The sequence below is a fragment of the Hyperolius riggenbachi genome, chromosome 9, assembly GCF_040937935.1.
Source record: "Hyperolius riggenbachi isolate aHypRig1 chromosome 9, aHypRig1.pri, whole genome shotgun sequence".
NCBI classification, from domain to species: domain Eukaryota; kingdom Metazoa; phylum Chordata; class Amphibia; order Anura; family Hyperoliidae; genus Hyperolius; species Hyperolius riggenbachi.
In genome coordinates, this window is record NC_090654.1 from 100,699,517 (window position 1) to 100,720,628 (window position 21,112).

Consider the following 21,112-nt stretch of genomic DNA (forward strand, 5'->3'; position numbering starts at 1 on the left):
GAAACAGTCATACTGGAACATGCAAGCATCTCAAACCGTGTTCGGGTCTCCTTAATGCTGAATAAGCAGATGCCAGAATTCAGAAGAATCTCCGTAAACACATATGCATACACAGTAGTACCAATACAGCACAAGATGAGGGTCTGTGAACCCAGCCCCAGATAATGAAGTGTCCATTTTAAAGCCGATAAATGACCACCTCAGCCAACAATCAGGTATGGGTACGGCACCAACAACCCCGATAAGGACCGCCTCAGCAAACAATCAGGTATGGGTGCGGCACCAACAACCCCGATAAGGACCGCCTCAGCCAACAATCAGGTATGGGTGCGGCACCAACGACCCCAATAAGGACCGCCTCAGCCAACAATCAGGTATGTGTACGGCACCAACGACCCCTGACTGCCAACGTGAGCAACTCAACCCCTAGAGGCGCAGATCCCATTGTTCTCGCCAATGCCCCACCCACTAAGTGACGTCATGCATGCGCCACTCCTCATCCTTCTGCTGTCCCTCTGCCCCCTCCCCCCCCCCCCCTGCATGGCACCACATGGTATTGCTACACAGCCGACACACGTGTGCAGCCCGGCCCAGCGATCTCGCCCAAGGGGATCAGGTGATGATCCCCGATAGGCAACATGCACTGGAAACGTGAGCGAGCCCTAAAAAAAAAAACAAAAAAAAAAAACAAAAAAAAAAAACAGAGCAATCACATGGTATTAGGGCTTGTTCACACCTAGGGCTTTTTCGCAGTTTTTTCAGCACCTGCGATTTTTAAAATCGCCTTAAAAGCGCATAATTCTTTATGGGACAGTTCCTATCAGCCCGTTGCGATTTTGCTACAATGGAAGGTATAGGAAAAGTGCAAAATGCTAAAAAAATCTCTGTATGCGGCGATTGTGTTCACGCTTTTAAGAATAAATTCATTGCGTTTATTCTTTTCTGGGTCAAACAGTTCACTTCCTGACTTGCATCAAGAAGTGAAAAGAGAAATCGCTCTGCAAAAGAGCTTTTGCGCTTTAAACAAATTCGTAGCATGTAGGTAAGCGCCGGGAGGCGGAAAAAAATTGCGCACAAAATCGCAAAACACGGCCATCAGCGATTTTGATTTTAGATGTGAACAAAGCCTTAGACAGGGTAAAGCATGGGTAACCACCAGTCCATTACCCCAACAGTAAGTGGAGGCTACAGCTTCAGATTTTTCACTGAATACCAGTGTGTGGGTTAGCTTTTATATACTACACTAGCCGCCAATTCCGAGACAACTTTAACAGTTGTAAGGAATTGGAGAGTTCTGCTTCAGGCCGAAGTCAACCTGTAACCGGAGCCGGGACCAGGGAAGGAGCCAGGAGGACCTCGCAGCCTATGGTGGGCTGGAGGAAGCCCCAGTTAAATGTAAATTCAGTTTTTATCACCTACTCAGGGTCCCTTTAATTCAACTTTCTAGGACAATAAAACCTAGAAGTGGTGTAGTAGTATTGTATGCACCATTGGTGTAGCTATTCGGCACCAGTCACAGGGGGGGCTCAAGAATGTGGGGGGGATGGGGGACCCAAACTTCTTATCTTTTCTCTTTCTGACACAGAGGCCACCTTTCAAGCAGGTGTTATTGGAATGGGGGATTATAGTGGCCAAACTTATGTGATTCATGGCAGATAGGCCTCCTGGCTGTGGAGTTAGCATGGAGTAGGCAAGTATGAATTTTAGGGGTGGGGAAGCCCTATATCAAAGCTGAGCTGCAGTTATGCCTGTGGTATGCGTAGATATCACAGACATTTACAGAGAACAGCCAGCCTGACTAGATCACTAACACATACTAAAAATAAAATCTCACTAAAAACAGCAGCGCATTTCAGCAGCCCACCATGCTTGCGAGAGGGGGCTAGCCTGAGAATCGCACGCCATCTCTGTTTACAATTCTTGCTTCTCACTCACAAAAGATAAATATTTAAGGGAAACAACAGCACTATTGTGTTCCAGGAAATATACCCCATTGTTAAGCTGGAAACACATGCTGCTTTGGCTTTCTATGTGATAGCAATAATAAGAAACACAAAATGAGTTTTAAGATCAGTGTACCACGTACCACATGGTGATGGCTGATAGCGCAGCATTCAGATATTCACATCATTAGCTCTTAAACTTTGTTTTACAAGGTCAGATTGAAACCATGTACACCCATCTACTGTCACCAACAGGGTCAGAGTTCTGTACAGACACAGCTCTAGCCTACTGGCGAGTCATTTATCTGTTGCTATGGAGTGATGATGCATGGTGCAAGACAGGGTGGCTCCTAGCGGGTGGGGTCAGAAGGAGAACAATGCGCTCAGAGGTCGATCCGGAACCCTTGTCATCTACAGATCCAGCACCCAATTCTTTAAGCGACATCAGGGGGTGCCTGAGAACATGCTGGATTACTTGCTGAGGCAGTCCTTAAACGATACCCGAAGTGACATGATGAGATCGACATGGGCATGTACAAATTCTAACTATAAACTAGAAAATTTAACTATAAAACACTTTCCTAGCAGGAAATGGCTTCTTCGAGCAAGAAAGAAATAAAAAGGGGAGTTTCTTATCAGTGAGGGTCACACTGTAGTCACTTCCTGTCAGTGTCAGGACTGAGTCAGCCACATACATACCTGATATTTAACTCTTTCGGGCAGAGAAAGAAAAAAAGGAACACAGCATAGTTATTTGTGTAATAGGCACTGTACATACACATGTCTATCTCATCATGTCACATGTCAGTTCGGTGTCCTTTAAAGTGGAACTAAACTCTGAATTTCCTCTCTGCTCTAAAAGAGTAGCCACAGCATGATAACCTTTATGGAAAGAAAAAAAATCATTACAATTTATGGATATCCTAAAAAAAAAAAAAAAAAAAAAAGGATTAAGCTGTAACTTGGTTTCACTTTTGCAGAGAGAACTGAAAGGTTAAAGTGTACCAGAGATGACTGAATACTAAAAATTTATACATACCTGGGCTTACTCCAGCCCCCTCCGGACCGATCACTCCCATGCCTTCTTCCTCCGCCTTCCCATTCTCCTGCTAGAAGCCCTACAAGTTTTGCCAGTCGGAGCCAGTCAGCACATGCGCCGCCCCATCTCCCTCCCGCGGCTGGGAGCATTCTGCGCCTGCGCAATAGGCAACTGACTCTGCTAACGAGGATGCTAGCAGGAGAATAGGAAGGCAGGGGAAGACATTTTGGGAGCAATCCGTGCGGAGGGGGCTGGAGGAAGCCCCAGGTATGTATAAATATTTTGCATTCAGTCATCTCATGGTCACTTTAAGCCTTGGTGTTTACTCTATGGAGAGCTGTCTCAGCAGAGCTCTCCTGCAGTCTATTCACAGTTGCTAATAAGAACTAAGACACCCTGATCTGGCTAAACAAACACAGAACAGTACATTTCTTCAGAAACTATATGTGGAATAAAGACTTATTGTTCTTTCTTTGTGCAGAACAATCAATGCCACCCCCTACCCCCCAATCGATGGGCATTAATGTAAAACTCATATTTTAGCCTCCATTTCCACTAGGACATCAATTTTCTCATGCGTTTTTCATGTACAAATTTTCACACGTAAAGAAAGAAAGAAAAATGTGCAAATTTTATGCGACTTTTCAGATGTGTCTAACATATGAACAATCATTACATCCAAAAATAAATAGGGGCACTCTCAGGATAGACTTGCCACTTTTTAAATAAAGGTAGTCCCTGACTCATTAACACACGACTTGTGAACTACCCGTTTTTATGAATGGCCCGAAATATATTTTAAATTTCAGGCCCGGATTTACGTCACAGGAGCCTATAGGCACAGATGTCCTGGCACCCTTGACTTCACCCTCCAAGAGCCTACAAACCCACACCGAACAGCACCGCAAGTGTGCTGCCTGTCCCAGCTGTGACTTCTGCCTAACCAGTAGGGTACAAAGGTAGTTACAGGTGTCCCTTACCATTAAGTAGCAAGCTAGTGGTGCCCCGACTGAAGGGAGATCTTGTCAGTGGAATGCAGAGAGCCAAATGACTAAACCCTCATTTCAGATCTGCTCAGGACTCTGCAAAGGGAAGGAGAGAGGCGCTAGGGTAGGGGAGTGAGCCGCCCCTCCATCATAAGGCGCCTGTAGGCGCGTGCCTACAGTGCCTTATGGTAAATCTGGCCCTGTGAAATTTGATTCTGTGGGAACAAGATCCAAAACATTTTCCCAAAAAGGACAGTTTTTGAGAAAATCGATTTAAAAAAAATTCAATGAAAAAATGGCTTTTAAACTGGTAAAATTACATTTTGCTCCAGTACACTTTACTATATAGCGAGTGCCAAGTTCTGCATACACATTTTATACATTTTAAAGGAAACCTGGGAGGCACAAATGGGTGCAGGGTGCTACAGAGGGACACTGTGGAAGCAGAGGGACACAGACCTACAGTCCCCATCTTATTTGTTAGTTGCCACAATGATAAAGTTCCTTGAATCTGCTAGATTCCTACCATGCTCTTGTATTGCTCTCTTCTGGGACAGGAATCCAGCAGATTCAAGGAACTTTGTAAATATTTACAATCTGTGGCGAACGTGTGGGCAGTTATGGTGCCGTTACTGGACAGTATAGCAGTTTATCATATAACATTGCCTACTTAATTCTGTACTGGTAACCAATAATTATAAAGAGCTTAAAACGATGTGGTTTTGGACCTTCGGATTTATCTCTGTCCAAAAGATGCTAAGTCATATATTGAAGGCTGCTTGGCTGTGGTTTGCCTCTTTCTGGTAAAGGAGGTCTCCGTCTAGAGTAGAGTATGTAGTCCACAGAATCAGATGAGCGAGGTCGATGGAACACTTAATAGCATTGGTCCATGAGAAAGAGGCCCATTTCCGCAGGTGTGGGAGATCCGGGACGTTAATAAAGAGCAGGGATTGGGTTAGGGTTTATGGTATACTTGCCTTTATTTTATTGTTATTTATTTTGTTTTTGATGGGAGGGAAGCCGTGGCTCCTTGGATATGTACTGTTTGCTATGTAGAGCTATTGAGGTTTTAGGCCACACAGTTTCTTAGGTTTTCCTTGGTCACAGCAAAATCCGCTCAACTTTTTCGGTTTCGCTTTACTCTTTGGTTTACTATAGTATGTTTATTTTAAAAGGTAGGATTTTTGTTCATGCCATTCTACCTCTCAAGACTCCTTTAACCACTTCCATACTAAGGGGGTTTTCCCCTTCTGTACCAGAGCCATTTTCAGCTGTCAGCGCTCCTCTCATTCTTTCACCAATAACTTTACAGCTACTTATCACAGAAAAGCTGTATAGCTTGTTTTCACCACTAATTAGGCTTTCTTTGGGTGGTACATTTTGCTAAGAATTATTTTATCCTAAACGCATTTTAAATGGGAACAATAAGAAAGAAAATGAAAAAAAAAATAGTTACTCAATTTTCGCCCATTATAGTTTTAAAATAAAACATAACACTGTGGATAAAACCCACACATTTTATTTGCACATTAGTACTGGTCATTGCAAAGTTTAAAATATTTCCCTAGTACAATATATGGCGACAATATTTTATTTGGAAAAAGTGTATTTTTTTGTGTTTTGCACCAATCACTAATTACAAGCCCATAATTGCAAACTATAACAATTATATAACCCCATGACATACATATTAAAAAAGTTCAGTCCCTAAGGTAACTATTTATGTATTTATTTCTAATAGCCATTTTTTTCATATGCAAATGTTTTATTTGCATAACTGAGAATGGGGGAGGTAAGGGGTTAATTTTAATGATATAGGTGTGTGTTTAATAAATAAAAAATAAATATAACTGTATGTGGGTATAACAAGATGTCCCCACGCATCATTTTCCTGTGCATACGGTTAGCATGCTAACAGAGGGTAAAGCATGTATATGTTACAGTGACCGCAGGTATTTCATGGATACGGGGACTTAGTTCAATGAATGGGAACTATGTTCCCATTCACTGATCTCCCCACTAACGGTCAGGAATGCACGCGGGAGGGGGCCATTCACCGCAGTGGACTTATATCTACTTCCCTGGGCAGCAACAGAAGTTCTGCAGGATATAGATATATCGTCTTGAAAAACATACGGTAAGTGGTTAATGAGCACTGGTTGATATAGAAATTGACCAGACAGTATTATATATACACAACAGTCACTACTGGCTTATTGTACCTTATTTGAGCAGGCGGTCTGTGTGTTAATTTGCACCCCGATATGTCTGTCTTGTTATCTTCCTACCAGTAAAACAGTTATTTAAATAAAAAAAGATCATACATACAGAGCGGTATACTAAATTCCTTAATTCCATAAATAAGGGAACAGGGTTGTTCCCTGACAATCTAACTATGGAGCATGGAAAACAGGGGCAGAGTGCATACTTTTAAAGGACAACTGAAGTGAGAGGTATATGGAGGCTGCCATTTATTTCCTTTTAAACAATACACATTGCCTGGCTGTGCTGCTTATCCTCTGCCTCCAATACTCTTATGGTGTGTACACACTTGAAAGATAAATGAAAGATATCAGACCAATTTTACCACTGTCCATGTAGTATGAGAGCCATACACTACACAGTCTATTCTATGGAGCTGAACTTCCCATCAGGTAAAAATCTTTGCAAGATGCTGCTTACAAAGACCGCTGTACACATGCAACAGATCAGTATCTGCAAAAGATCAGTATCTGCAAAAGATCTGTTCCTGCAAAACGCATTCATAGTCTATGATATCTGCAGATCCTCATACACACCTTGTTTAACAGAAAATGAGTTTATCTCACCTGGGGCTTCTACCAGCCCCCTGCAGCCATCCTGTGCCCTTGCAGCCACTCACTAATCCTCTGGTCCCCCGCTGCCAGCTAGTTTTGTTTTTGCCGTCAGGCCCGACAGGACTGCCCACGCGTAGCTTTCTCAGCATCCCCGACTGCAATTAGATATGCGTTGCCGCATTACCTACGCATAGATATGCGTCAACGCGTATTTTTGTACGAGTTGCGGCAGCAATAGCGCTTATTACAGTCGGGAATGCGGAGAAAGCTATGCGTGGCCAGTCCTGTTGGCAAAAACGAAACTAGCTGGCAGCGGGGGACCAGAGGATTAGTTAATGACTGCGAGGGCACAGGACTGCTTGCAGGGGGCTGTAGAAGCCCCAGGTGAGTAAAACTAATTTTTTTTTCTGGCTTAAATGTCCCTTTAAGACACTGCAGCCAAATAGATAAGCAGGGCTGCCAGGCAACTGGTATTGTTTAAGAGGAAATAAATATGGCAGCCTCCATATTCTTCTCCCTTTAGTTGTATTTTAAAGTGGTAATCAGAAGGCTTATTTGCTTGCATTGAAATCAAAATAAGTAGAGAACAGTTAGGTCTCTAACACATGTTAGCTAAAGAATGGTGAACAGAGCCATACTGATTTGCATTAAAAGGGACATACTTTTGCCGTGCTTCTCGCTATTTCAGAAGTGTCTAACAGGGTGTGTGAAACAAACATCACTTTTCTCCACTGATTTCTATCGTCCTTGCCACTATCAAAGTGACACTTGCCATTAACTCATGGTTTTCAACACACAGGCCTGTCCTCTCTATAGAAACATGGTGACTAGCACAGGAAGTTCTGATAATTCACAGTCTGCATAAAAGTGCCAAAATGTACTGAAAAGTTACATTGATCAGAAAAAAAATAAAACAGCAATTCGGACTAAAATTCTGGCCAATGGCCCGTTGCTGCTTCGAATACCCACAATTCCTTTTTGTTCTTATTTTTTGCAGAGTAACACACAAGCTTCAATAATGGTCAGTGGTCCTGTTCACAGTTCTGCAGTGCAACTTTGTGGGGCATATTAACACAGAAAGTCACAGTGCAATAGTAAGTCTATGCGATGTTCACAGTGCATGCAGTACATTGGGGTACAATAAACTACAGTATTCCTGTGTGTAAGCAGTGAAGCATACTTTTCATTAACTGTATGCAACATAAATGTTGCCTAATGTTTCCCCCCCCCCTTCTTTTTAACAGGAAATGCAATGCCCACTGTGAACGTAGCCTTAAAGAGGAACTCCAGTAAAAATAATGTAATAAAAAAATGCTTTATTTTTACAATAATTATGTATAAATGATTTAGTCAGCGTTTGCCCATTGTAAAATATTTTAAATCCCTGATTTATATTCTGACATTTATCACATGGTGACATTTTTACTGCTGGCAAGTGATGTAGCTGCTGCTTGCTGTTTTGGAAGTTGGAACCAGCTGTAATCAGCTAATTCCCACAATGCAACAGGGTTCACAGACAGCAAACTGCCAAGAGTATGTACTCAGATTTTCTTTGTGGGGGGGGGGGTTTCACCACAATATCAGCCATACAGCACCCCCTGATGGTCTGTTTGTGAAAAGGAATAGATTTCTCATGTAAAAAGGGGGCATCGGCTACTGATTGGGATAAAGTTCAATTCTTGGTCGGCATTTCTCTTTAAAGTGATATGAAACACAAAATTGCATTTTTTCTCTAAAACATTAAATACAGCAAACAAACTAATAGAAAACAGAAAAAGACAGGTATGATGTCACGTGAAGGCATAATTTCACCTCACTGACGCCAATTGAGACTTTGACCATTAAGTGGCAATGTTATCAGACTGTCTTGTAATTACAAGATAAATAAAAGGAGAGAAGTAATCTACGGTACTTCCCCCTGGATACAGCAGAAGCTTTTCTGCCTTGTTTAATTAGCTCAGTACAGCACAACACAATCTGATTATTTTGTACAGCAAATGCAAACTTAACGATTAGCTTCTAAGTAGAAGTTTGAATTATTAACCCTTCCAGTAGCTTAATAGTCATAGGTTTTTTTCCAATTAGTTTTATGTTGTGTTTAAAGACCAGAGATTACATTTGAGTTTCATACGACTTTGATCTATGAAATGCAGAGCTCAGCAGTGATCTGTACCTGTTACCCGTCTGGACTGCATTCTTTGTGTATTACTAGAAGCCACTGTGGACTGGTTGCTGCACTGGTAAACACATTACTAGTAATATTTTTTTCAAGATTCCTCCCCCTCACCAACCCTGAACTTCTAAGCAAAGAATTAATATTTTTTTTAAAACCTAGTTCTCATGGTTCTGCTTAGAAATATCCGGTAATAGTATCACATTTGTGATACGGTTGCATTGTTGTAACTGCAGCAATTGGCTAAGTCCTGTGCACCTACTTCTAGCTGCTAGCTAAGAAGAAAGCAGCTACATGTTAAATTGGTTATAGGGAGTTTGATGATGAAGGCGAGTACACCACATGCAATGACTGTCACCGGTCAGGGATAGGGAAATAATCCCCAGGTGACAAATCGGGGACTGATGCTATATAAATTCATCGCTAGTCTTCAGGCTAGAGATGCATTCTGTACCTATGGAAGGGGACAGATGAATGATAATCGGTACACAACAGAGCAGGCGAGCGAGCAAAAAACAACATCGTGATCTAACATGCATGGGGGTTGTTAAGGACCTAACATGTTGAATTCTTGAGCGACGTCAGGCATACGCTATAAACACACTAGATAGTATCCGTTTTCAGGCGTTTCAGCTGACTTAACACCTGAAACAAGCATTTAGCTAATCCAGTCAGAACACCTAATCTGCATGCTTGTTGAGGGGCTATGGCTAAAAGTATTCTAGACACAGAATCAGTAGGAGAGTCAGGCAACTGGTATTTTAAAAGCAAAAAATCTTTATCCTTAGTTTCGGTTCCCTTTAAGTAATGGAGCTAGGGACATAAAGACAACCTAAAGAAACACATTAGTTATGACAGACCAAACAGCACAAGTTCACATTAAATGCTGTTTAGTCAAAACCATTTTATCTATTAACTATCTTCTACGTACCGTATGTTCTATCTGTGGGCAGTGGGAGGGAACAGTAGTAGGAGAAAAAATAGAACAGTCCATTCTAAGCATGGTTAAAACATCCATGCTATAAAATAAAATACACTTTTAAGATGTTCTTGCTAAAGGTTCTGACTAAAAACAAAAATCTTGGCAACTTCTGCAATCTCACATTGGAAGCAAATCGTAGATCATGGTTGCACATGCTGACGCCAAGGGAGAACATCGAAAGGGAGCTTTGGACGCAGAGTGAAAATGCTTAAAGTGAACCTTAAGTCTCGAAAAAAAAAATTAGTTTTACTCACCTGGGGCTTCCCTCAGCCCCCTGCAGCCGATCGGTGCCCTCGCTGTGTCTCTCTGATCCTCCCGTCCCCGCCGGCGACCACTTTCGGTTTCGCCGTCAGGACCCGACAGGCATGGGAACGCGAGTGATTCTTCGCGTTCCCAGCCAAAATATCGCCCCCCTATGCTGCTATTGCGGCCACCTGGCCGCATAGGGGCGATATTTTGAAGAAACACTCGCGTTCCCATGCCTGTCGGGTCCTGACGGCGAAACCGAAAGTGGTCGCCGGCGGGGACAGGAGGATCAGAGAGACGCGGCAAGGGCACTGATCGGCTGCAGGGGGCTGAGGGAAGCCCCAGGTGAGTAAAACTCATTTTTTTCAAGACTTAAGTGCCTCTTTAAGTGGAATGCAGAATGATTGGAGTGGAGTGCAGGTGAAAGAAGTAAGCTCCAATGCTCTGCATATGGAATGAGGCTACTTAATACTGGGAAAATAGCAAAAAATCTATTAACCCTTTTCACTCTCGCATGCAAATGTTCAAACAAATGCATTCACAGATTCACTCATCCAGGCACCACTGTTATCCCTACAGCTAAGTTAAAAGCCGGGGTCTTAGCTCACAGAAGAATGCTTTCTTATGTTTAGTCACCTATACTGCGCAGAAGTACCCAGGTAAACATAGGTGTCCTAACTCTGGCCCTGTAACATGCATAGTGCAGACATGCAAACATTCAATGCATCAAACCTACCTAGGGATTAGGAGCACACATCCTGATGTCCTCTCTTGGGACAAATAGCGCATCTTACCAATCGCACAAGGGAGCGAACGTAATGTATTTATGCGCACCGTGCACATACACCAGCATCAGCTGTGTGCATGCTGACAAAAAAACAAACAACAAAAAAAAAAACACATACACAGGGGAAGGAGGGAGTGCACTGAATGAAAACCCTAGCCACAGGAGTCAGTAACAAGAAAAAAAAAACACATATCCAGGCACATCGCCTCTAGTTAGGACATTAAATAAGTTATTAAAGGGGAACTGAAGTAAGAGGTATACGGAGGCTGCCATATTTATTTCCTTTTAATCAATACCAGTTGCCTGGCAGCCTTGCTGGTCTATTTCTCTGCAGTAGTATCTGAATAACACCAGAAACAAGCATGCAGCTAGTCTTGTCAGATCTGACTTTAAAGTCTGAAACACCAGATCTGCTGCATGCTTGTTCAGGGGCTATGGCTAATAGTATTAGAGGCAGAGGATCAGCAGGGCTGCCAGGCAACTGGTATTGCTTAAAAGGAAATAAATATGGCAGCCTCCGTATACCTCTTACGTCAGTTCACCTTTAAGGAAAGGGAGGTGCTGAAGGGGGTGTGGCCAGAAAACAACAAAAATCTATTAACCCTTCGCACGCTCGCATGCAAATGTTCAAACAAATGCATTCACAGATTCCCTCATCCAGGCACCACTGTTATCCCTACAGCTAAGTTAAAGTGGACCCAAATTAAAAATACAAGATTTCAGAAATAAAATCTATTTTCTAAATTATAATAATAAATAGCAGCCTTTTTTCAGCTGCATGATGACAAATATAAAATATTTTACATTTATTGAAGGAACCCCTCCCCTTCCTTTCAAATTGCCGGCATTTTTCCGGCAAACTGGTGGAGTAGATGGTGTCCGGCAATGGAGGAATTGCTAATGGCTGCCCCCAGTATAACCCTAGCTATGAAAAGAGAAGGGTGAAAAGCATGCACTGAAATGCTCATAGGCTTGAAGGAGTGTTCATTTATCTTTGTATGTGTCAGAGTGGTGCAACTAAATATTTTTAATTAAAAAAATGTTTGGTTTGGGTCCGCTTTAAAAGCCGGGGTCTTAGTTCACAGAAGAATGCATTCTTATGCTTAGTCACTTATACTGCGCAGAAGTACCCAGGTAAACATAGGTGTCCTAACTCTGGCCCTGAGGCCAGAGTTAGGACACCTATGTTTACAGGGCCAGAGTTAGGACACCTATGTTTACCTGGGTACTTCTGCGCATCTGACTACCTATGCTGAGGAGGGGGCTGCCAATACTGGGGCCACATCTGGCTGCCTATGCTGGAAAGGAAGCTGCTAATACTAGGGTCACATCTGGCTGCCTAAGTGGAGGAAGGGGGCTTCTAATACTAGGACCACATCTGGCTGCCTATGCTGAGGGCCTTTTTCATGTGTTTTTGAATTGCGCCTGCCGCCCGATATGTTTTAAAGCATGTAAACGTGTTTTAACGCATTAAAATGCATTTCAAAACCGCATGAAAAACGAATGCGTTTTTATAAACGCAGCAATGGGCTCAGGCCCTTAGGAGGCGGCATCTCTGGCTATCAATGTTAAGAAGGGGGCTTCTAATTCTACCAGAAGGGGGTCTTCTGGTAGAATATTTAGCTGTCTATGCTGGTGAGAGGTGTTGCTAATACTGGGTAAACATCTGGGTGTCTATGCTGTGTTGGGGGGGGGGGCTACCTCTGTTTGGGGTATTTTATTTGGGGGGGGGGCAGATGACAAACTCAGCCAGAAAAATTGTGGGCACATATACACAGTTCTGAGGGTCATTAGCACTATACTAAGAGGGGAGCAAATAAGTCCTACAAAAACGAGCAGGAGTTTGAATGTTGCATGCCCATCAGTGCCGAGGACCCGGCAAAAATCAAACACTTTGCTTATAAGTAAGCGCTAAGCCTTCCTGGCAGAAAAAGTGTACAGGCAAGATGTTCCAGGCGGCTGTTTAATGATCAGATAACTGTGAAATACTCACATTTCAAAGAAGTACCGAACTACAAGGAAAACGAAGGCTAGGGGGATGGTGATGTACAGATCAGAAGCTTTGGCGTATACACGACCTTCCTTATCCTCAAGGTCAGCCCAGGTCAGGTTCTTCGGCAGCCATAGCCGGTGCCACCAGAAGTAATCATAGGCCGTTTGCAACATCCTGGAATAAAAGGGAGACAGCAGAGATTAGACAGACTATAAAAAAAAGAATAAAACTGATAGCAAGTAATTATCCGAGAGGTCATTTACGAGTAATATTTAAAAGCCAAAACCATGCTCTACCCCAACCACATATTCATTTGGATATGGAAACTAGCACTAATACGTTCATTGTGGAGATCACATTTCACCTAAAGGCACCAAAGATTGCTCAGAGATAAGATCATGGAACTATTATGAATATGAATTTCATTCGATTTTCCAATCGCTTTCCATAGAAGTAAATGGCAATCGATCAGAAAAAAAAAAATCAAAATTAAGATCAGACATGTTAAAAAAAAAAAATCGATCTGGCAGGTAAATCTAACAGAAAATTGTATCGTGTGTACCTAGCATTAGCCTGATAAATCAGAACCAATCATATTTACAATATATACAACTGTACAGTAGCAGAGCCCAAACATTGGCATACCTCCCAACTTTTTGAGATGAGAAAAAAAGGACACTTAAGCCACGCCCCTGCCACACTCCTGGCCATGCCCTCACCACGCCTATAGTCACACATACCATAAAGATTTCATAAGAAAAATATGTTTTATAATTCAAAACACATTGGTCCTTTCTATCCTGGTTAATTTTCCTTTATAGTAACAATTTAATATATCAATTTAAGGATTTTAGGGGAAAGAGGGTCAATTGAGGGTGAAAGAGGGACAGTGCTCCCAAAAAGGGACTGTCCCTCCGAAAAAGGGACAGTTGGGAGCTATGCATTGGTGTAATTAACTTAACATTGATCACATGCAAAAATATGCAGATGTCTGCGTTTTGGAAGACTCCTTTATCAATGAGAGTAGCAGAAGAGCAGCTACCACAGCGATGAGGGAGAGGCAGCTGCCACGCAGGTTAGTGTTACGCAGTACAGCTACGAGTTTCCTGAGTCTCAGCGATAGGACTGGGAAAACTTCTGCAGGATCCAGATGATTCCCTTTCCCGGGGGAATCAAATTAACAAAGTATTGTAATTTTTCATGTGCAATCTTCAGTTTTGCTGTAGCCTACCTGACGGTATGGACAAGCCTGACTCATCAGAAAAATAGCTGAGAAACGGTATGGACGAGTAAGGCTCGTCCAGCAGTTCTAAGGCAGGGTTCAGTTTTTTCTGCATGCTTTTAGTTGCATTAAAATTCCCGTTTACATGCACATTTTTGCAAACAATTTGCTCTGGATACCTGCATGCAAAAACATGAATTTTAATGCGAAAAATGGACCCAAAAAAAAAAAAAAAAAAAAAAACACGTTTTCTGTCAAAAAGCTGAAGCGTGGGGAAATTGTGGCCTGGCGGAAAGGGAAAATTAAAATTTTTTACATGATTTCGTGTTTGACACTTATTATACTATTTACTAGGCCCTTGCTTGACACATTTTGGTGAGTTGCAGGCAAAAAATTCATAAAAATTAACAACCACTTTGTGCAGAGAAATCCTGCAGAAATTGCAGGGCTGTGGAGTTGGCACAAAAATCTTCCGACTCAGACTCCAACTCCGGGTACCCAAAATGGCCCCAACTCCGACTCCTCAGCCTTGAGAAATTTAATGCCAGGGAGGATAATGGACCAAAAGAAACCTGCTTTTATGTGCAAACATACAAGTTACAAACTTTCATGCAAAGTTGTTGAAATGTACTGTACAATTTTTATTATTGCATATTTTGATATTGTATAAACGGTTATAAGTTGTTAAAAGCACACTGAAAACATCATGTACCAATACTTACACTAATTCTAGGCACACACACAATCCAATTTTGACAGATTTACTGTCAGATTGATTATTTCCAACAGGTCCGATCTAATTTAGATCGATTTTCCATAGAAGTGAGTGGAAAATTGATAGGAAATCAGATCAGAACTGTCGAAAAGCGTTGATCTGACAGTAAGGGCTCGTTCACATCATTCAGCAAAGATGGCTGTGCGGTTGGAACACAATGCGTACGATCGCACGCCATTTGTGCTACTATGCGCTGCACTGCAGATACCATCCACTACAGTGTATGGGATCTGCACTGCGATTCCCAAAAATGCATGCAGCAGTGCGATAGCGCATCGCACTGCTGCGCAGCACATATGTTGGGAACGGTAGAAGGGCTGTCTATGCCTTTCTGCGGTTCTTGCGTATCGCACACTATGTGCGCTGCCAAAATGCGTATGGCAGCGCGTATAGTCTGAACGAGGCCTAAATCTTTTAGAAAATTGCATCGTGTACCCAGCATTACAAATTGCATCTGAAAATGGAACCGGTTCATGATAAAACCCTGTGAATTCCTGCAGACCTACTAATCACCTGAACTGACCGGTATTACGGTGTGCATAAAAACAATAGGCTAAAGCCTAGTGCAGATACTTATCACCTGCAACCCTAAATGATGGTTAACATTTTAAGCAACATGCACTGGGCAGAAACACAAGTCACCTGCAGACAGGTATAGCCTGTTCTATGAAGGGAGTGGGGGATGACCAAAGGCATTTTCCATTTTTATCTAAAAAGTAGACATGCCTGCATGTCGCTGCAGAAGGTACAGGTAATTGGAGGAGGAATGAGACGTCTGTGCAGAGGAATGAGATGTCTGCGCAGAGGATCACATGGCTGCAGAGCAAGAAAAGCAGGTCTGAGCTGAAAGAGTTTGGATCTGCTCAGCCATATTCAGCATGAATTAAAAACAAGGTCACCAGCTGAGCTAAATACTGTGATGGTCTTACACCTTCTTGCTGAATGTAGGAACTGCTGAAGAAGAGTTGACTTGGCCTGCACATTTTTGCCAGCAAAGGAAAAATCTTGACCCAGCAGTGTTTGGTAGTAAGTATCAGTTTTTTTATTAAGGCCTCTTGAAGGATACAGCACAAGTCAGTAGAGTTGGGCCGAACGGTTCGCCGGCGAACGGGGTTCGCGCGAACTTAGGTGGTTCGCGTGCGGGTACCGCACGCGAACCTTTTGCGGAAGAAGTTCGGTTCGCCCCATAATGCACCTGAGGGTCAACTTTGACCCTCTACATCACAGTCAGCAGGCCCAGTGTAGCCAATTAGGCTACACTAGCCCCTGGAGCCCCACCCCCCCTTATATAAGGCAGGCAGCGGCGGCCATTACGGCCACTCGTGTGCCTGCATTAGTCAGAGTAGGGCGAGCTGCTGCAGACTGTCTCTCAGGGAAAGATTAGTTAGGCTTAACTTCTTCCTGGCTGCATACCTGTTCTGTTCAGTGAGCCCTCAGCCCACTGCATACCTGTACTGTGATCCTGCCACTGCATAGCTGTTCAGTGATCCTGCCACAGCATACCTGTTCTGTTCAGTGAGCCCTCAGCCCACTGCATACCTGTACTGTGATCCTGCCACTGCATAGCTGTTCAGTGATCCTGCCACAGCATACCTGTTCTGTTCAGTGAGCCCTCAGCCCACTGCATACCTGTACTGTGATCCTGCCACTGCATACCTGTTCAGTGATCCTGCCACAGCATACCTGTTCTGTTCAGTGAGCCCTCAGCCCACTGCATACCTGTACTGTGATCCTGCCACTGCATAGCTGTTCAGTGATCCTGCCACAGCATACCTGTTCTGTTCAGTGAGCCCTCAGCCCACTGCATACCTGTACTGTGATCCTGCCACTGCATACCTGTTCAGTGATCCTGCCACAGCATACCTGTTCTGTTCAGTGAGCCCTCAGCCCACTGCATACCTGTACTGTGATCCTGCCACTGCATAGCTGTTCAGTGATCCTGCCACAGCATACCTGTTCTGTTCAGTGAGCCCTCAGCCCACTGCATACCTGTACTGTGATCCTGCCACTGCATAGCTGTTCAGTGATCCTGCCACAGCATACCTGTTCTGTTCAGTGAGCCCTCAGCCCACTGCATACCTGTACTGTGATCCTGCCACTGCATACCTGTTCAGTGATCCTGCCACAGCATACCTGTTCTGTTCAGTGAGCCCTCAGCCCACTGCATACCTGTACTGTGATACTGCCACTGCATACCTGTTCAGTGATCCTGCCACAGCATACCTGTTCTGTTCAGTGAGCCCTCAGCCCACTGCATACCTGTACTGTGATCCTGCCACTGCATAGCTGTTCAGTGATCCTGCCACAGCATACCTGTTCTGTTCAGTGAGCCCTCAGCCCACTGCATACCTGTACTGTGATCCTGCCACTGCATACCTGTTCAGTGATCCTGCCACAGCATACCTGTTCTGTTCAGTGAGCCCTCAGCCCACTGCATACCTGTACTGTGATCCTGCCACTGCATAGCTGTTCAGTGATCCTGCCACAGCATACCTGTTCTGTTCAGTGAGCCCCCAGCCCACTGCATACCTGTACTGTGATCCTGCCACTGCATACCTGTTCAGTGATCCTGCCACAGCATACCTGTTCTGTTCAGTGAGCCCTCAGCCCACTGCATACCTGTACTGTGATCCTGCCACTGCATACCTGTTCAGTGATCCTGCCACAGCATACCTGTTCTGTTCAGTGAGCCCTCAGCCCACTGCATACCTGTACTGTGATACTGCCACTGCATACCTGTTCAGTGATCCTGCCACAGCATACCTGTTCTGTTCAGTGAGCCCTCAGCCCACTGCATACCTGTACTGTGATCCTGCCACTGCATAGCTGTTCAGTGATCCTGCCACAGCATACCTGTTCTGTTCAGTGAGCCCTCAGCCCACTGCATACCTGTACTGTGATCCTGCCACTGCATACCTGTTCAGTGATCCTGCCACAGCATACCTGTTCTGTTCAGTGAGCCCTCAGCCCACTGCATACCTGTACTGTGATACTGCCACTGCATACCTGTTCAGTGATCCTGCCACAGCATACCTGTTCTGTTCAGTGAGCCCTCAGCCCACTGCATACCTGTACTGTGATCCTGCCACTGCATAGCTGTTCAGTGATCCTGCCACAGCATACCTGTTCTGTTCAGTGAGCCCTCAGCCCACTGCATACCTGTACTGTGATCCTGCCACTGCATAGCTGTTCAGTGATCCTGCCACAGCATACCTGTTCTGTTCAGTGAGCCCTCAGCCCACTGCATACCTGTACTGTGATCCTGCCACTGCATAGCTGTTCAGTGATCCTGCCACAGCATACCTGTTCTGTTCAGTGAGCCCTCAGCCCACTGCATACCTGTACTGTGATCCTGCCACTGCATACCTGTTCAGTGATCCTGCCACTGTATACCTGTTCTGTGAACCCGCCACTGTATACCTGTTCTGTTCAGTGGACCCGCCACTGTATACCTGTTCTGTGAACCCGCCACTGTATACCTGTTCTGTTCAGTGGACCCGCCACTGTATACCTGTTCTGTGAACCCGCCACTGTATACCTGTTCTGTTCAGTGGACCCGCCACTGTATACCTGTTCTGTGAACCCGCCACTGTATACCTGTTCTGTTCAGTGGACCTGCCACTGTATACCTGTTTAGTGAACACGCCACTGCATACCTGTTATGTTCAGTGAACCTGCCACTGCATACCTGTTCTGTGAACCCGCCACTGTATACCTGTTCTGTTCAGTGGACCCGCCACTGTATACCTGTTCTGTTCAGTGGACCTGCCACTGTATACCTGTTCTGTTCAGTGGACCTGCCACTGTATACCTGTTTAGTGAACACGCCACTGCATACCTGTTGTGTTCAGTGAACCCGCCACTGTATACCTGTACTGTTCAGTGAACCCACCGCATCAGTGCGCATACCTGTGCAGTTAAGTGAACCCACCTACCTACGTGAGTGCACGCAGTGTGATATACCACTCCGTGCATACCCGATATGGACAAAACAGGTAGAGGAAGAGGAAGAGGTAGTGGCAGAGGCAGAGGAAGGCCACCCGGCAGGTCTGCGCGAGGTCGTGTAAATGTAATTTCGTGTGGACCTGGCCCACAGTACAGTGCTCGGAAGAAGGCACGTCCCATCACCTCCCAAGATTGTCAGGACGTGGTTGAGTATTTAGCGACACAGAACACCTCATCTTGCTCAGCCACCAGCGCTACTACTAGCACCACTTCCGCTGCATTTGACACTTCGCAAGAATTATTTAGTGGTGGTGAAATCACTGATGCACAGCCATTGTTACAGCCAGATGAATTTTCACCAGCTCATATGTCTGCGTTACGCGACAACACTATGGATGTAACGTGTAAGGAGGATGAAGGACCTACACATTTGGATTTTTCTGAGGCAAGCGAAGCTGGGCAGGATGATTACGATGATGACGATGATAGGGATCCTCTGTATGTTCCCAATAGAGGAGATGAAGAGGGGGACAGTTCAGAGGGGGAGTCAGAGAGTAGTAGGAGGATAGAAGTTGCTGAAAGAAGCTGGGGCAGCTCTTCGTCAGAAACAGCTGGTGGCAGAGTCCGGCACCATGTATCGCCAGATTCGCCACCTATGTACAGCCAGCCAACTTGCCCTTCAGCATCAGCTGCTGAGGTGCCCACATCCCAGGGTGGCTCAGCGGTGTGGAAATTTTTTAATGTGTGTGCCTCAGATCGGACCAAAGCCATCTGTTCGCTCTGCCAACAAAAATTGAGCCGTGGAAAGGCCAACACTCACGTAGGGACAAGTGCCTTACGAAGGCACCTGCAGAAAAGGCACAAACAGCAATGGGATGGCCACCTGAGCAAAAGCAGCAGCAGCACACAAAAGCAAAGTCACCCTCCTTCTCCTCTTCCTCCTTCAGGTGCATCATCTGCTTATGCCGCTCTCTCCCTTGCACCTTCACAGGCACCCTCCTCCACTCCGCCTCTGCCCTTGAGCGGTTCCTGCTCCTCTGCCCACAGCAGCAGTCAGGTGTCCGTGAAGGAAATGTTTGAGCGGAAGAAGCCACTTTTGGCCAGTCACCCCCTTGCCCGGCGTCTGACAGCTGGCGTGGCGGAACTGTTAGCTCGCCAGCTGTTACCATACCGGCTGGTGGACTCTGAGGCCTTCCGTAAATTTGTGGCCATCGGAACACCGCAGTGGAAGATGCCAGGCCGCACTTATTTTTCCAGAAAGGCCATACCCCAACTGCACCGTGAAGTTGAGAGGCAAGTGGTGTCATCTCTTGCGAAGAGCGTTGGGTCAAGGGTACACCTGACCACGGATGCCTGGTCTGCCAAGCACGGGCAGGGCCGCTACATTACCTACACAGCCCATTGGGTAAACCTGGTGGTGAACGATGGCAAGCAGAAAGCGGCGGACCAAATTGTGACACCTCCACGGCTTGCAGGCAGGCCTCCTGCCACCTCCTCTCCTCCTGCTACATGCTCTTCGCTGTCCTCCTCCTCCTCCTTGGCTGAGTGGCAGTTCTCCTCTCCAGCTACACAGCCCCAGCTCCGCAGGGCCTATGCTGCATGCCAGGTACGACGGTGTCACGCCATCTTAGACATGGCTTGTCTCAAAGCGGAGAGTCACACTGGAGCAGCTCTCCTGGCTGCTCTTAAGAAACAGGTGGATGAGTGGCTGACCCCGCACCACCTGGAGATAGGCAACGTGGTGTGCGACAACGGCAGCAATCTGCTTGCCGCTTTGCATATGGGGAAGCTGACACACATACCCTGCATGGCACATGTCATGAATCTGGTGGTTCAAAGATTTGTGGCAAAGTACCCTGGCTTAGCGGATGTCCTGAAGCAGGCCAGGAAGTTCTGTGGGCATTTGAGGCGCTCTTACACAGCCATGGCACGATTTGCAGAAATTCAGCGTAAAAACAACATGCCGGTGAGACGCCTCATTTGCGATAGCCCCACTCGCTGGAACTCGACCCTCCTCATGTTCTCCCGCCTGCTAGAACAGAAGAAAGCCGTCACCCAGTACCTCTACAACTGGAGTAGAACGAAACAGTCTGGGAAGATGGGGATGTTCTGGCCCGACAACTGGACAATGATGAAAAATGCATGCAGGCTCATGCGGCCGTTTGAGGAGGTGACCAACCTGGTGAGCCGCAGTGAGGGCACCAT

General features: G+C 45.1%; 1 protein-coding gene across 4 annotated transcripts in view; it reads right to left on the reverse strand.

Annotated features, from left to right (window-relative positions):
• CERS2 (ceramide synthase 2) overlaps nt 1-21,112 on the reverse strand; it is a 145,442-nt gene that overhangs the window by 50,900 nt on the left and 73,430 nt on the right. For all 4 annotated transcript variants that reach the window (XM_068253270.1, XM_068253272.1, XM_068253271.1 and 1 more), the window contains one exon: nt 12,966-13,139. In XM_068253270.1, the coding sequence (XP_068109371.1) occupies nt 12,966-13,139 (174 nt within the window). The remainder of the gene's footprint in view (nt 1-12,965; nt 13,140-21,112) is intronic.